General features: G+C 63.7%; 3 protein-coding genes across 11 annotated transcripts; 1 reads left to right on the forward strand and 2 right to left on the reverse strand.

The window, feature by feature from the left end:
- Positions 1–100: 100 nt before the first annotated feature.
- Positions 101–7,957, reverse strand: PI4K2A (phosphatidylinositol 4-kinase type 2 alpha). Its single transcript, XM_075108321.1, has 9 exons — positions 7,482–7,957; positions 4,406–4,606; positions 4,015–4,146; positions 3,777–3,930; positions 3,129–3,190; positions 2,573–2,672; positions 2,203–2,336; positions 1,861–1,920; positions 101–1,728 (listed from the first exon to the last, which is right to left on the reverse strand). The coding sequence occupies exons 1-9, from the start codon at positions 7,881–7,883 to the stop codon at positions 1,567–1,569; spliced, it is 1,407 nt and encodes a 468-aa protein (XP_074964422.1). The 5' UTR covers positions 7,884–7,957; the 3' UTR covers positions 101–1,566.
- Positions 7,958–8,234: 277 nt separating this feature from the next.
- MORN4 (MORN repeat containing 4) lies at positions 8,235–12,121 on the forward strand. 8 transcript variants are annotated; one of them, XM_075107426.1, is made up of 5 exons: positions 8,235–8,349; positions 10,099–10,225; positions 10,358–10,472; positions 10,558–10,667; positions 10,822–12,121. In XM_075107426.1, exons 2-5 carry the CDS (start codon positions 10,159–10,161, stop codon positions 10,968–10,970), a joined length of 441 nt encoding a protein of 146 aa, XP_074963527.1. In that variant the 5' UTR covers positions 8,235–8,349; positions 10,099–10,158; the 3' UTR covers positions 10,971–12,121. The 8 variants fall into 8 exon arrangements, with proteins under 8 accessions (XP_074963527.1, XP_074963524.1, XP_074963525.1 ...); XM_075107423.1 differs by having other exon boundaries at positions 8,239–8,349; positions 10,010–10,225; XM_075107424.1 differs by having other exon boundaries at positions 8,243–8,349; positions 10,128–10,225.
- An 80-nt stretch (positions 12,122–12,201) lies between these two features.
- On the reverse strand, positions 12,202–15,728 carry HOGA1 (4-hydroxy-2-oxoglutarate aldolase 1). Of its 2 annotated transcripts, XM_075107419.1 has the most exons (7): positions 15,431–15,727; positions 14,208–14,336; positions 14,004–14,131; positions 13,756–13,890; positions 13,488–13,584; positions 13,203–13,336; positions 12,202–12,634 (listed from the first exon to the last, which is right to left on the reverse strand). In XM_075107419.1, the coding sequence occupies exons 1-7, from the start codon at positions 15,657–15,659 to the stop codon at positions 12,485–12,487; spliced, it is 1,002 nt and encodes a 333-aa protein (XP_074963520.1). In that variant the 5' UTR covers positions 15,660–15,727; the 3' UTR covers positions 12,202–12,484. The 2 variants fall into 2 exon arrangements, with proteins under 2 accessions (XP_074963520.1, XP_074963521.1); XM_075107420.1 differs by lacking the exon at positions 13,756–13,890 and having other exon boundaries at positions 15,431–15,728.
- Between the last annotated feature and the right edge of the window lie 297 nt (positions 15,729–16,025).

A 16,025-nucleotide genomic window follows, 5' to 3' on the forward strand; every position in this document is an offset into this window, starting at 1 on the left:
AGGCGGCAGAGGCTCGGTCTGGGCTGTTGTACCAGACCCAGTGCAAAGGGAACTACCTTGACCCACTCTAGGGCGCTGCACAGACACAGAGGCGGCTGGCTGAAGGGCAGCTCTGTTATTCAGACAGTTGCATGGTTTAAATACATTACATACATTTCTACAGTGCGTTATAACAATATATTTTGGGGCAGTTGGAGATGCAGCTGGGCCTGGCCAAGGAGCTGGGGTCTCACCGCTGCCCACCCTGTACTTGCACAGCCAGCGCTGAGCCCCCTCCCTGCATGGGAGATAAGGGAGCCGCTCTCCACTCCTAGGCCCAAGCAGTAGAGCCCCAATCCCTATTCATTTCCCCCCACCCCTCCCCCAAAGGTGGGGTAACAGGACAGTGAGACCCAACACCGGCTTCCCCCAGCAGCAGGAGAAGCTGCAGCTCAAGGCAAGCGGATGCAGGTGGCAGCCCTGGTACTGTTTTATACAACACAAGCTCAGCAGCTTCTGGGGAGAGGGGGGCTCACTGCCTCACCCACCCCCAGCAGGCCAGTGAGATTGTCAGCACCAGGGCAACCAGGAGCCCATGCTGGCCCCCCGCTGTGCTCCCCCATCACACCTCCCACCCATGCAGTAGAAGAGCCCCCCTGGCCCTTCCCCGGCAGCCCCCTGCCCCTTGGGGGTCCCTAGGCACAGGCAAGGCTGGCACCACACTGGCTGCACAGCAGCCAGGGAGCTTGCTGGGAGCAGGGGCAAAAGCCAAGCAAGAGCAGCCATGGAGACCTGGCAGGAGGGATGGACTGGGGCAGGAGAGAGGGAGAGGGCACTCACACCCACCCTCAGCCCTCTCCAGCTGAGAGGGGGGCTCCCCCGCAGGGGTACTAAGCTACAGCCCCTCTCAGAGCCACCTGCATTTCACAAGAACAAGGCAAAACCTTTCTCCCCTCAGTGTCTGAACTTCACCCAACGCCAGCTCCATGAGTTGTCCCTCATACGTCCCCTCCTCGAGCCTCCAGCCAGAGAACAGCCGTTCATTGCGGTCCCCGCTGCACCAGCGGGAACTCCCCCTGAGGAAAGCAGCGTGCACGGGGTTGGGGCAGAGGAGGGACACTGGAGTACAGCACACCCTTGGGGAAAGGGAGGGGGTGTAACCCACTACAGGCCTTCCCAGCTTGACAGCTGGCACGGCAGGGAAGAAAAGGGCCGGTGGCTGGTGTAAAGGGGTGGACAGATCCTGGCCCATGCAGGCTGCTCATCCCAACCCCAAGCACGGGTGCTCAGAACCGCATGCAGGCCAAGGAAAGGCGGCAGGGTCAGGGTCCCCGCCATGCCACAGCTCCCAGCAGATTCCCACACCTCCCCCTGGGCTCTGCCCCAGGCAGGGCACTGAGCTCCAACGGAGCTGGGGAGGGACTGTGCCCAACCTGCCTGGCTCCTCCAGTTCAGCTGCAGGTTCCTCTAGCCACACCTGCTCGCTCCACCCAGAGGGTCGAGTCCCAGCCACAGGAGCCGGCGGTGGCCCGGCTCCTCTCGCAGTGCTAGTCCGAGGCAGCCAAGCCCTGCCTGTGGCTCCAACAGCTACCACCATGAGAAGAAAGGCTTCCGGCTCTGGAAGCTTTGCGTGTAGGACTCGCTGGCAGTGCGCTGGTGGGAGCGCGCCATTTCCACAATCACAGGTGGCATCTGAACCAGGTGCAGGGGGCTCTTCCCATCTTTCAGTGCCTGAGTCAGGTTCAGGATCTGTGTGGCACAACAGAGCAATGCCAGAGCTGCCCCACCGGAGTAATGGAGAGCATCCACCCCAGCACCCCTCCTGCCATGGGCAGGACGAAGCTCCACACCTCACCCATCTGGCTTCCCTACACATCTTACCTGGCCTCTCATGACAGCAATCTGCTTGTGAAACTGTCCCCGGTCAAAGCCAGGGTCTTTCTGCAAGAGAGCAGAGAACACAGTGGTATCCACCCGCTGCCCACACCACGCAAGGATGCCTATTCCCCAAGCAAGCCTCTCTCCTCCTGTCCCAGGGGTTTTCTGCTTCTCCCAAGCTGAATCTTCAGCTCCTGGCAGAGGGATAACCCTGCTATGCCTCAGCCCGGAAACAGTCAGGAGCTTGGCCACCTTTCTGTCCCCTGCAGCCTTGATGGGGAGCTCCCCAACACCACCACCGCATTTCTTCTTCCCAAGCCATCCTCACCCGCTCCCCCAGCTCACCTTGAAGAGTTCATATAGATCTTCCTCCAGGTCCTTGACAAAGTTGGGGTCCGAGATCTTGGGAAGAATCAGGTCCTTGATCTCCTGTGAAAATGGGATTTTGGCCTGAGGCAGCCATGCCCAGTAGAATGGATCTGTGGGAAGAAGCAGGAGACTTTAGAGCTGGGGAAGGCAAAGGATGGTAGCACATGCCCCTAGGCACACAGGGTCCAGCACCCACTTCCTAAAGCCTCAGCTGAGGCGGAACTGTCCATGAACCCAGAAGGTTTGCAGAGGGACAGCCCTAGCCCTCTCTAGCCCTTGAGGGGGATGCCCAAGCATGGAGTTGTATGGCTCGCCAGGGTGCCCTGGCACAGCCTGAGGGACTCACAGGCTCTCCAGGAGTCCGGATGTTTCAAGGGAAAGGCCAAACCATTGTCTATAGCAGCCAGCTTGATGATGGGCTCCTTCACTACCACCCAGTCACTGTCCTGGAAAGAAGCAGAGCATTTCACAAAGAGAGGACCCCCAGTAGAAACAGTCCCTCTCTTACTCCCTGCAGCCCCAGCAAAGCCAGGACCTTTGCCCTGGCTACCACAGAGGCACAGCAGCCTCTCGCCCATGGCGCAGCCCCTTGCCTACAGGGAAACACTCTGTGCTTTGGGTAAGAGGCAACAAAGCTGCTCCCCCTGCCCCAGGCCTCACCCCAAGGATGCACAGGTCTGGCAACACCAGTTTCCCACACAGAGCCCAGCTGCATCCTCACAAAGTCCCACTAGGTCACAAACCACTGACGCAGAGGGCAACGAAAGGCCCAGGAGACAAGACCAGGCATCTGCACGCTCGGAAACCCAAGCCAGCTGGGAAATGACCAGCCTGCCTGCCAGGCAGGCAGCTTGCAGGAGCAGAGCCCCCTGCAGAACCCCTGCCCAGGAAGAGACGCTCACCCGCACGCCTGCGCTGTCCAGGGGACAGTCATACTTGATGAGCCAGTTGTCGTTGCCCCGATCTGCAGGGAGATAAAGCAGCTGTGTTAGCACCAGGGCCTGTCTGCACCATGCTGGGCAGAAGATTACTCATCCTCTGACCCAGAAGTGAGACAGACCAGTTTTAGGCCCAAACTCTACTCCAGAGCCCTCGAGCTTGCTGCAGGCCTGAGAAGCCATGTCAACCCACACACAACCAGCTTTGGAGAGTAGCTCGCAAGAGAAAGGTCAGCCTGCAAGTCCCAGAGTGCTACCTCGACCCCCTTCCAGCCTGGCAGGAACTCAGAAGGCCAGTGTGAGATGGCACAGTCAGGTGATGAATTTCCAAATGTCCCTGAATCCTGACAGCTGGCAGACTTTCACCCCAGCACCGTGGTGGATCCAGATCTCTCAGAATGCAGGCCAGCAGCCAGAGCATGGCCATGGTGGTGGGCAGCCACAGCAGCTGTGCTCCACCCAGAGGCAGCTGCCACCTGGCAGCAACCAAGTGGTGCAAAGAGGGATTTTGGGTGCCAGGAAGAGATGCCAAGCCCCTGCCATCCCCCCCTTTCTCCATCTGGCAGGACATGAAGGAGCAGGCAGCATCCCACACCAGGCACCCGGTCCTACCTGTGTTCCTGATGATGTAGTCCAGCACCACCAGCCGCTCAAACTGCAGCAGCAGCTGCCGGTTGGTGTTCTCTGGGAGTGGCTCAGCTTCGAACCGCCGCAGCCAGTAGTCAGCATCCTTGTAGCCTTCCACAAAGAGCTGGAAAGAGCCCACCTGAAGGACGGAGAGGCTGCATTACAGGAGGCTGCAGAGGCCGGAGAAGTGGCAACAGGTGGGTGCAGTGGCTGACAGCCCTACCTTGGGCGGCAGACCAATGCGGTTGAAGCGCTGGCCAACTTTCGGCACCTTCTCCAGGGCCAGCCTCTTTCCTCGGGACTTCACCCTGTCGATGGCACTGTAGTTAAAGGTCTCGCTGGCCAGATACACCACCTGGGGGGACAGGAGCACAGACATCAGCAGGGGCACCTGGCAATTGTCACAGGTCTGGCTGATAAAACCAAGACACAGCATTTCCCATGGCTCTGCCCAGCACGAGGATCCCCATAGCTTGAGCAGGAACAGTCCCTGTCCAGAGCTCTCAACACAGTGACTCCAAGGTCAGCAGTGCCACAAGACAAGGCGCAAGCAGAGCTCTGCAGAAGCACACAAAAAGCTCCTTGAGACAAGATCCCAGCAGCTGTCCCCTCACCTTTGTGCGGGGAACAATGTTGAGTTCCAGCTTCTGGTCCACCAGGCTGGCGCCCGCCTCCGACAGATAGCCCTGGTTGAGGACAAGGCAGTCTCTCCCAAAGCAGCATGGGCAGCACAACTTCTGCAGCCACTTGGTCCACTTGGGGTTCAGCTGTCCGTACGGCTCCTCATTCTTGGGCTTGAAGACACCAATGATTTTCTGTGAGTGGGAGAGAAGAGGGCTGACTCAAGGCAGTTGGCAGAGTTGGGACACTCCCCGCCCCAAGCCAGCCCATGGTAGGGACACTCAGGAACAGGCCCTCACTGGGGCAATAACCAGCCCCTGGAACCAGGCAGGTGGCTCCTGGGATGCAGGCAGGCAGGGTCTGGGAGGGACCCTTCCCGGCCAGTGCCCCATCCCACAAGAGCAGAGTGCTGCCTGAAGACCTTCATACCTGGCTTATGCACCTGGAAACAACTGTCCTTGGCGCAAAAGACACCAGTGACAATGCTGTCCCGTGGTAAACATCCCTCTCCCATTGCAGTGACCTTTGGATGGCTGGGGAGAGCTACGGCTCACCACTGCTCATTATGTCCACAGAGGAGAGGGAAGGGGATAGCGATACCTGTCCTGGCTCCAAAATCCATTGAACAGAGCTGATCCCAAACTGACAAGAGGAAATGGAACCAGAACAGCTGAGCGGCTGGCGGATCCTCAAGAAGCCCAGGGCTCTGTGCTGGGGGGCCCAGCTAGAGGCAGCAGAGGGGCTGGCTCTCTGCGTACACTGTGGGCAAGAGGGCACAGGCCACTCCAAACTGGCCACCGGCTGGTACTGGCAGCACCCCCAGCCCCTCAATCCAGCCTCACACACATCGACCCAACAGCAGGGACAGCAGCACAGGTACCTCACCTACTGCAGAGGGCACAGAAGCCTTGTGCTGCACCATCACCCAGCCAGTGTTGCCAAGCCACACAGCTGGGACAAGGGCGGGGGCAGGAGCAAGGCCACCTGCCCCTGCAAGCCTGGCAGCCCCTGCTCTGGGGTGACTCAGCAGCACACGTGACCAGCCCTCATCCCCATCGCTTGTACTGGCCCCAGCCTGAGTGGGTGGCACTTCCCCAAGCCGAGCTCCTGCCATGATGTAATAGTGGGACATTAGTCCCAGCACCTCAGCAAGGGACCACAGCACAATCCCAGTCTGCCAGGGGCCAGAAGCCAGTCCAGGGCAGACAGGAGCAAGGTTTTGACCACCAGAAAGAGACAGAGGAAGGGTTTGGGGAAACAGGACCACTTCAGCCATCCCCAGATCACATGGAGGAGCCACTTCCCCTGAGCAGGCAGGAGGGCAATCTCCTTATCAGGCCCACGTGAAGGCACATGACTGCCAACATGTCCTTGGATTTTAGCCTGCAAAAGGCTTGTCGGGAGCACTGGCAGCATGGAGCCCTGTACTCTATGGAGCCAGTTCAGTAAAGCAAGGCCCAGCCAGGCAGGGACAGTGTGGGAGCAGAGGCCTAGGACCACAGTGTCCCCTTCCAGACAGGCCTGTGCCAGAGGCAGTGCTGGCAGCAAAACCAGGTCTGCCTGGCACCAGCAGCAGGGCAGAGGGAGTTGGGCCAGCCCAGAGATGCAGCCAGCAGTTGAGGTAACCACAGCCACTGGGGCTGGGGAAGTACATTCTGGCTGGGACAGCTCAGGCTCTGGCAGCCCAGAGGGAAGCAGATGCAAAAGTTTTTTCCCCAATGCCCTCATGCCCTGCCCACAACAGCAACGTGCTACACTCCCTCCTGTGTCAGCAGCAGGGAGGTTTCAGTGACCCTGGGCAGCAAGCCACAGAAACCAGACACCCACCACTTTCACCGACAGTGGGGCAATCCAGGGGGGGCAATCCTGCCAGGTGACACAGCCAGGAACACATAGACTTTGGCTCCTTGCACGCATCCTCTGCCAGCCATCACCAAGCTCCAGTCTCCTACAGCCAGGCAGCCTCCACCCTGCCACCCCCAGCTGCCCACCCCAGCCACGCCACTTCTTGTATTGGGCAACAGGAGGGATTGGGAGGGCAGCAGGGCTGTGGCAGGAGGAAGTTTGTATTGCCCCACAGCCCCCAGCTCAGCCAGGATCTGCCTGCCACAGCTCCCAGGAGCCAGGCTCCACCCGGGGCAGGAAAAGTAGGGCACACCAGAAACTGGCAAGCCTAGTCCTGCTTCCCAGAAAGCATCCCGGCATGCATGCAGCAAGGGAGTCACGGGAAGCAGCAACAGCTCAAGTAATTGGGCTGGGTGCTGCAGGTCACAAAATGAGCTGCCCTGTGCTGTGTACACATCCAGTCAGTGGTGCGGAGGTGGCTGCCACGCAGCTGAGCAGAGCTATAGAACCATAGATTGTCCTGAGTTGGAAGGCACCCACAAGGGTCATCAAGTCCAACTCCTGTCCTTACATGGGACAACCCCAAAATTCACACCATGTGTCTGAGGCCGTTGTCCAAGTGCCTCTTGAATATCATCAGCCTTGGCGCTGTGACTGCCTCCCTGGGGAGCCTGTTCCAGTGCTCCACCTCCCTCTGGGGGAACAGCCTTTTCCTAATATCCAGCCTAAACCTCCCCCGGCACATCTTCCTGCCATTCCCTCGGGTCCTAAAGGCACCTATAGGGGAGGACCTACACAGGGATCTATAGGGGAGCAGCTGTATGCTGACAACTTTGCCATGAATGTATGTGCATGCAGCCAGAGGAAACACCTCGCTCCAGTCTCGTGGGCAAAAAAACTGCTCAGCTCTAGCAGTCACAGACCTAGGGCTGGAGTCACAGCAGTCAGGAGATACTGGCCACGGTCAGGAGATGCCAACGCACAGGCCTGGGGGAGAGGGTGACCCTCCCTCCACGGACAGGAGGGCTGCAGAAGGGGCGGAAGCAGCTGCCCCACTCCTGCTGCTGGTCCCACCACGTTTCTCCCCGGAGAAGCCCAGGGCGGCTCTGGCCGCCCCTACCAGCACCCCACGGCCGGTCAACGGGGCCGGCATCACCGGCTCCCCGGGGCGCGCCCTCCTCCCGGCCACCCCGGGCGGGACACGCGGGGCCGGGGCCGGCTCACCCCCTGCGGGTCCTTGACGAAGTAGCTGCCGCTGGAGCCCTGCGAGATGCGCTCGGGGAAGATGCCGCGCTCGCTGGCCAGCTCGGCCCGCCGCACCACCTCAGCGAACTCGGGGTCCTCGGGGAAGTCGTTACGCTCCCGTTGAGCCTGGGCCTGGGCCTGGGCTTGGGCTTGGGCCTGCGCCTGGGCCTGCACCTGGGCCTGCGCCGCCGCCGCCGGGCCCCGCGCCCCGCGCTCCAGCAGCGGTTGCCGTTCGCGGTCGCGGCCGCCGGGGGAGGCGGGAGGGGATGGAGGGGGCGGCGGGAGGGCGGCGGGTGGGGGGGCGCGGACGGCTCCCCCCGGCAGCCCATAGTCGGGAGCCTGGGCCCGCTCCGGCGACACCAGCGGGCTCGTCTCGTCCATCGCCCCGGCCCCGCCGCGCCGCGCCGCGCCGCTCCGCACCACCCGCCACCGCCGCTTCCGCTGGCGTCACTGCGCCGCCACGCCCCATTAGCTGCCACGCCCCCGCCACGCCCCATTAGCTGCCACGCCCAACCGCTCCACCCCCCCCCCCCCGCCGCCATCGTCACCGCAGCGCTGCCCTTCATAAAGATGGCGGCAGGGCGGAGGCGCTGCCCTTCTGCCGACACCCCGGGAAGGGGGGAGCCTTGCCCCACACAAAGATGGCGGCCGGTGAGGGCGTGCTTGTGAGGCTAACCAATGAGCAGCCGCGTTGCTAGCGGTTGCTGTGGAGACAGCCAACGACGGGCGGGGATGGAGGCTGGGCGGCGTGGCACCGCCCGGAGGGACTGCCAGGGGAGGTGGCTGTGCCACCGCCCCACGGCGGGACCCCCGTGGGGAACGGTGCGGGCGGCGAGCGCGGAGCCAGGTGAGCGAGGGCCGCGGGTCCCCGCGCCCCCCGCACCGCCCGCACCGCCCTGGTCAGGCACCGGGCCCGCGGGCATCGCCACAGCTGCCCCGGTGGGGCGTGCGTGCACCGCCCGTGGGTGCGTGGACCCGGTGGGGCGTGCGTGCATCAGCCATGGGTGCGTGGACCCGGTGGGGCGTGCGTGCATCAGCCATGGGTGCGTGGACCCGGTGGGGCGTGTGTGCATCAGCCATGGGTGCATGGGCAGAGCAGGGTGTGCACACAACCGTGGGTCCGTGGACAGAGCGGGCGTGCATGCACCGCCCGTGGGCGCGTGGATGCAGCAGGGCGCGCGTGCATCAGCCGTGGGCGCGTGGACGCAGCAGGGCGCGCGTGCATCAGCCGTGGGCGCGTGGACGCAGCAGGGCGCGCGTGCATCAGCCGTGGGCGCGTGGACGCAGCAGGGCGCGCGTGCATCAGCCGTGGGCGCGTGGACGCAGCGGGGCGCGCGTGCATCAGCCGTGGGTGCATGGACACAGCGGGGCGTGCGTGCATCAGCCGTGGGTGCAGTCGCCACATCTGGGCACACCACCCAGGCGGCATGTGCGTGTGTCTCCCCTGTGGGCGTGGCGTGGGCAGGGTGTGCCTCCATTGCCCAGGGGTCTGTGGTCAAGCTGGGTCGTGCACCCCTCGCCCCGTGCGTGGCTCCATGCATCAGCTGTGGGTGCATAGCCTGGGCAGGTGGTGGGCTCAGAGCCAAGGTCTGCATGGCATCACCCCTGCTTGCTTGCTGAGCTCCCAGTCTCTGCTGTCAGCAGGGCGCACTGTTCAGTTGCTGCTCCGCTTGGGTGGGGGCCATTTCTCCTCGGGACACAAAGCCCTTGGAAGTTCCCTGCGGTGCTCCTGGGAGCTGTGTGTGCCCGGGTAGCATGGGTCAGCACCCCTCTCTCCAGGGGTGCGCGGCGTGGTGCAAGCAGCGATACCCCTTTTTGAAGCAAGGAGCTCCTTCCCATCACAGGCACCACCTGAGCTGCACCAGGAGGCGCTGGATGGGCAGCACCCAGCCTGCCTGTGGGGCCAGCTCCATGCCAGTGCCTTCCCCAGGTGCTAGGGAAAGCTGTGTTGTGCAGGAGCGGCTCTGGGGGTGTGCAGGGCTCTGGGGACTGCTCTCTGTCAGCAGGCAGGTTTGCAAACCCCCAGTAGCTGAGCAAGGCCCTGGAGCCCCAGGGTCCTCTCTTCACTGTCCCTCTTAGGAGGAGCGGCTGCTCCATTGCTGGGGGCAAGCCAGGTCTGCCCATCCTCCATGCTGGAGCTGGAAGCTCCACAAGCTCTCTGCTCCCTCTCCTGAAGAGCTGGCACTGAGCATAACCCAGCAAGTGTCTCCTCTCCAAATGCCTGTTTCTTCCCAGAGCCTGCCCCAGCCCCTGGACTGAGCCTGCCGTGGAGCAGGACCCCCTTGGGTCCCACCAGGGGCCTGTGCCGGAGGCAGCCAGCTCCTGCCGGGTTCCTATTCCTGCGGCTCACTTATGTTTCACAGGGCTGTGACCCCTGTGGGCCCACATCGCCCTGAGCCCTGCAGGTGGGTGGGCAGCAACCTGAACCTGCCGGCTGGGGTTTCAGGGGCAGGGCAGGGCGGCTGAGCTCCTGGGGTAACCTCCTCTTCATCTGTGGTGTGTCCCAGCAGAGCCACCCTTGGGGCAGACACCTGCCACTCCGTGAGCTGAGGGGACGTGGGGCCTCTGGGTGAGCCTGGCTCTTCCTCCCACCCAGCAGCCACCCTCCACACGTCTCCCTGCCAGCTCTCGCCCTGTGCTGCCAGAGGCTGTCACCATGACCCTCACCAAAGGCTCCTTCACCTACTCCAATGGGGAGGAGTACCGTGGCGAGTGGAAGGAAGGTGAGACGGGGCGGGAGGTGATGGCACTGCCTGTGCTGGGGGCTAAGCAGCCCCTGCGTCCCTGCCCAGCACCATGCTGGGGCAGGTCCTGCCTCCATCTGTCCAGCACTGCCTGTTCCTGCCCTCACCTAGGTCGCAGGCATGGTGTCGGGCAGCTGACGTTTGCCGACGGGACTGCTTACGTGGGGCACTTCGAGAACGGGCTCTTCCACGGCTGCGGCATGCTCACTTTCCCTGACGGCTCCAGGTGAGCATGGCACCCCCATGTCTACCCCTCCGAGCATCCCTGCTTGCTTCAGGGAACTGCTGCCTCAGGAGTTCCTCCCACGCAGGTACGAGGGGGAGTTTGTGCAGGGCAAGTTCAACGGCGTTGGCGTCTTCACCCGCTGCGACAACATGACCTTTGAGGGCGAGTTCAAAGGCGGGCGTGTGTATGGCTTTGGTGAGTGCCTGTCGGCATGGTGTGGGCAGCTGCAGCTCCGCACGGCCCCAGCTCAGCACGGCCCATCCAGCATTTCCCCCTCCATCCCCAGCCCCAGCCCCAGCATGTGCTGCGCCCTGCCCCATCACTCCCAGCCCTTCCCTCCCCATCCCAGGTCTCCTGACCTTCCCCGACGGCTCCCACGGGGTGCCCCGCAACGAGGGCTTCTTCGAGAACAACAAGCTGCTGCGGCGGGAGAAGTGCCCAGCTGTCATCCAGAGGGCCCAGGGCGCCTCCAAGTCTGCCCACAACCTGACGGCGTGACGGTGCCCCGCGCACCGCTCCCACTGCGGTGGGGACCCCCATACCGGGCATTGGCTGGCCCCGCCATCCCCAGAGCAGGGATGCAGCACTCTGGGTGTCCGCCCTGCCCTCCGCTCACCGGCCTCCCAGCCTTGGCAGAGCCAGGGGTCTGCACCAAGCCCCCTTGCTGAACCCCTGCCAGTGGGGGGACGGGGCCCCCTGCTCTCCACCCAAGTGCCCTGGGGGGGCCATGGTGCCTTCTCCCTCTGGCTGTAGCCCTGGCACCCGCCAGAGCAGCTGGGGCCCAGCCCCCTCAGGAAGGCTGCAGACCACTGGGGCAGCCAGCCTGCCGCAGGGGATGGAGCAGGGCTGTATGGGCCGGGGCTGGGCCCTGACCCCACTGCCAGGGTGCCTTGGCCATGGGCTGCTGGCCGGACCACATGCCTGCAGAGGGGCAGTTCCTTGCCTGCTTCGCTAACCTGATCCTGAGGCAGGGTGGGCACCCTGGGCACCCTGTGGCCTGCACCCACAGCTGTGGGTGACCAGCCATCCCACTGTGTTCCCTGGGTGTCCCCCCACATGCCCTGGGCAGGGTGACATGGTGCCCCTGAAGGACCCAGCCTGTTCACAGGGCCGGCCAGTGGGCTGTGTCCCCCGCACCCCTGTGCCAATCCAGACCACCCACTGCCTTGGGACATCAGCAGCAGCACCCCCACCAAGGGGGACTGGGAGACGTCCAGCCTGGCCCATGCCTGCTGCACTCTGCGGGAGGGCAGGAGCAATGGTGAGCAGGAGCAGGGTCAGCCAGATCCTGGGGTGAGGGGCACGAGCAGGGCTGTGTGGGGTGCCAGGGCTGGAGCAGGGAGCCTGGGCAGGGTGGGTGGCGACAGGGGCATGGTGAAGGGGCAGGCGGGGTGGGCAGGGAGCACAGAGCTCCCTGTCTTGGCCCCCGCACGCATCCTTCATCTCCCCGCTGCGTGCTCACCTTCACCCCTGGTGTGGTCTGGCTGGCCACGGTGCGGGGGTCCTGGCAGCCCTTGCAGCCCAGTGGTGAGCTGCAGGGGCCGTGCCCTCCTGGCCAGTCTCTGCCCGCACCGGTCCCGTGCCTTGCCGTGACCCTGCCTTGTGCTGCTGCCTGCATGGGCCTCAGCTGAGTAAACCATGTTGCCAAATGGCTAGGCTCTGTGTCCTTTTTGCCAGGAGCAGGGACCGAGTGGTGGGCTGCTTGCATGGGCAGGACTGCAGACACAGAGCGGGGGCAACAGGTTTATTCCCAGTGCACAACGTGGGGATCCATCACTTCCCAGGTTGGGACAGCAGGACCCCAGGGGCTGGTCGGGGTGCAAGGGTGGCCAGGGGTACTGTGTGTCCCCCCTACCCACTATTCCCAGGGCAGGCCTGTCCAGCAGGAAGGAGTGAGATGGATGGGTGGCTTTCTCCTGACCATGTCCCAGTATCCCTAACCAAGTCCCCAGCCACTAGGGTCACTGGCTCCCGTGCCTTACTGGTGCGGAAAGGAATGGGGGGGGGACCCCTCACAACCAGCCATTGGTGCTGAAGGTCCCCCTCAGTTCCTCTACCTGGGGGGGGCTCAGTGGGGCCAGGGGTGCGCGGCAGGGGCCCCCATAGTAGCCGAACCACTCCATGGCCTTCTTCAGCCCCGGGATCCCAAACCGGCGGGTGACCTGTGAGAGGGAGGGCGCAGGGGCTTGTTGGCTCCTGTGGAACAGGGCAGCATGCTCTGTGCGCCCTGCTCCTGCCAACCCTGCTCGTTGCTTGCCATCATTCCTGCCCTCATCTGTAAGGCTGGGCAGGAGTGGGGTGGCTGCAGCACCCCCATGAAGTCCGCACTGTGGGTGGGGGTGCAGAGCATGGCCATACAAGGGAGCATCCCTGTAGCACAGGGGGCTTTTTGCAGCAGGGATGGGCCACCCCAATGGGGTGGGGGACCTGGGGAGGAGCAGCTCTTCCCCCATTGCTGCCTATAAATAACCAGCAAGGCTCCCATGAGGGGTCAGGCAGGTGCCTGCTGCCAGCAGACATGCTGTTCCTGGCACGGCAGGGCTGGCATTTCCCACCCTACCACCTCCAGCCTGGCTCAGCTCGCTGGATGAGTGCTGTGCCACCCTGTCCCCTCTGGACCACTGTTCCACTCCCTGTAGCCCCAGGGACCTCCATCCTTTGCTGCCCCCCAGCTCTGCCGTGGCCTGGCACCCCCACCCTTAAGCATCCCAGGGGGTGCTGCCCACTCACCGCCATGTTGGGTTCGATGAGCCGGTGCTGCAGGTCACGGGCCTCCTGCCAGCGGCCCTCGCGGCACAGGCAGTCCAGCTGGCACAGTGGTGCCCCCAGGACATTGGCAAGGGCGCAGACACCCCCAGAGGCACCTGGGGACACCAGGACTTGTTGGCAGCCAGCTCAGCACACCGTGCCCTGCCAGCACCTCCCAGGCATCACTGCCCCTTGCCAGCCTCCCCCTGCCAGTGCCCCCAGGGCAGCACCCCATGCCCCAAGCTGAGCAGTGGCAGCACCACCTACCCAGGGCATAGCTCGCCAGCAGGAAGCTGGCTGATCCTGCCAGCACCTGGAAATCCTCCTGCCGTGTCTTGTGGACCATCAGTCCCATGCGGGTGATCTGGGAGAGACATGCCGTGCTGTGGGGTAGGCATCACCTTTTCCCCCCAGTGCAGGGCTCCTGCTGGCACCCACCATGTCCAGGGAAGGACTGTGAGTCCCAGCTCCCCAGTCCCTGCTTTGGGGCCAGGTTTGGTGTCAGCCATCCCTGGGACAGCCCTGCCCCACTCACGTCCCCACCGCTGTCCTTGATCCCAAGGATGTTGGGGTGCTGAGCCAGGGTGAGGACAGCTTCCAGGGGCAGGTCCAGGCCGGTGTTGGCAGGGACGCTGTAGAGCACCATGGGGATGGGGGATGCGTCAGCGACCTGCAGGCAGCCAGGCAGAGCTCAGCAGCTGGGGCGGGTTGGAGATGTGCGGGACACGCTCCCCATCCCACTGACCCAGCCAGGGATGCCAATGGGCATGGGACACAGCTCACCTCCGTGTAGTGCTGGATCAGGGCAGCGCTGGTCATGGCCCCCCGGTAGTAGCAGGGTGTCACGACAAGTGCCACGTCAGCCCCTGCCTCTGCCATGCTGACTGTCATCTCGATGGTGGCCTGGGTGGCTGGGGAGGAGGTAGAAGGGTGAAGGGTGGCCATGGGGACATCCATGGCCCCTGCGCTGCCCAGGCAGGCACTTACATTCACAGCCTGAGCCAGCCAGCAGTAGACGGTCCCTGGGCAGAGCCCGGCGCACGCACCTCACCACCTCCAGCCGCTCGTGGGGTGCCAGGTAGGGGTACTCCCCATTGGACCCCAGCACCACCAGGCCTGAAACACAAGTGTGGGGAGGGCAGGGCTCAGGCACAGGAGCAGGGTGCCCCTGGGGTGGCTCTTCCTGCCCTCTCCACACCCCACTCTTGGGTGGAAAGCAGGCACCCGGAGCAGCCCAACGCTCACATCCAGCAGGACCTTTGGGCCAGGAGGCTCCCACAGGTGTCCCGCAAAGCCCTGGACTCCCCCCGAAAGGGCACATGTGGGTATGTGCCCCCCAGGTGGCAGTGCCCACCTGCACCACGCTGAGCACCTTTACCCACCCACCCCCATGCGTGCCATGCCTGCACCCTGTGGGCTGAACACACCGCTGGCCCACCTCCATCCCCAGAAACTGCCCCACACAGCACTGCTAGAGAGGCATTTATTGGCGCCTGCAGCCAGGCTGTGCCACCCTGTCCCCAGCTGGGGCACACGGACCCCTTCCTTGGAACTCTGCTCGCACGACAGGCACAGGCAGGCCAGCTCCAGCCCAGTGCTGCCAGGCTCTGCCACAGCATCGAGGGCTCTATGATGCTAGGATGGTTGGGTGTCCCCACTATCCTCTCCCTTCCTTGCCCCTGGACACCCAGACAGCGCTCTGCAGCCCACAGTGTGCCCTCTCCTGGCCCCATCCTAGCAGCTCTGGACTCACAGCCTGGTCAGAAGAGGGGATACCCTGGGGCACATCCCTGCAACCCCAGCCTCTTTCTGTGGCCCCTCTCCTCCCATCCATCCATCCTGGGCAATCAACAGATACGCATCGCATGGTGCTGAATCTGTGTGAGTGTGCACTGGTGTGCAGACGGTAGGGGCAAGTCTGCAGCTGTGTGGAGGATGTGTGCAAGCCTGCACACCTCTGGAGCGTGCATGCAAGCATGCACCGCAGTGTGGTGGGGGCATGCAAGGACACATGCTTGTGCCCGGGCAATTCCTGCTCAAAGGGACCCAGGTGGGTCACCTGAGGGGTTGCCAGCCCCAGAGCAAAGTCCAGTTGGTGGCTGAGCACCCTTGGGAAGCCGGCAGGCTGCCTGCATGCTGCTGCACAGCCCCTGCGTCAGGCAGGGATCTGGCAGGAGCCTGCACAGAGAGGGGCAGCAGGCAGCACTTACCTCGGAAGGGGATGCTGGCGTAGCGGCAGAGATTCCCCTCCAGCTGGGCATAGTCTACCTCCTGCGTGGGTGAGAAGGGGGTGGCGAGCGGCGGGAAGATACCCCTGAGATCGAGTGTGTGCCCCGGTCCTGGGAGAGCAGTGAGCCCCCGGTGCTGCCCAGGGGCTGCCCGGCGCAGAGCTGCCAGGGCAGGCCGGAGGGGTGAGGCGAAGCGGGTACTGAGTGCCATGGTGGCTGGGTGCTGCCGCCGGCTGTGCTGCCTGCCCTGTTAAGGGGCTGTTAATGTTTGACGGGGCACGTGAGGGACCTGCAACCCAGCAGGGCAGACAACGTGGGGGTGGTACCAGCTGAGCCCAGGATGCTCTCCTCCCCTCCAGGAGCTGGCCGCAGGAGCCCAGCACCCCTCCAGGTGAGCCCAGACACCCCAGCTGCGCTTTCCCTTCTGCTTGTCAGCCCTAGCACCCATCCTTCTGCCACCTATGGGGACGGGCTGTAGGGCCAGGGAGGGACCGGGCATTGCAGGTAGTCCTGGGGCTGTGGGCAGGGTTTGCCTGCTCTGGGTGTTGGTGTAGGGTCTCCTGTAAATGGGCAAGTG

This window comes from Phalacrocorax aristotelis, chromosome 12, assembly GCF_949628215.1.
Source record: "Phalacrocorax aristotelis chromosome 12, bGulAri2.1, whole genome shotgun sequence".
NCBI lineage: Eukaryota > Metazoa > Chordata > Aves > Suliformes > Phalacrocoracidae > Phalacrocorax > Phalacrocorax aristotelis.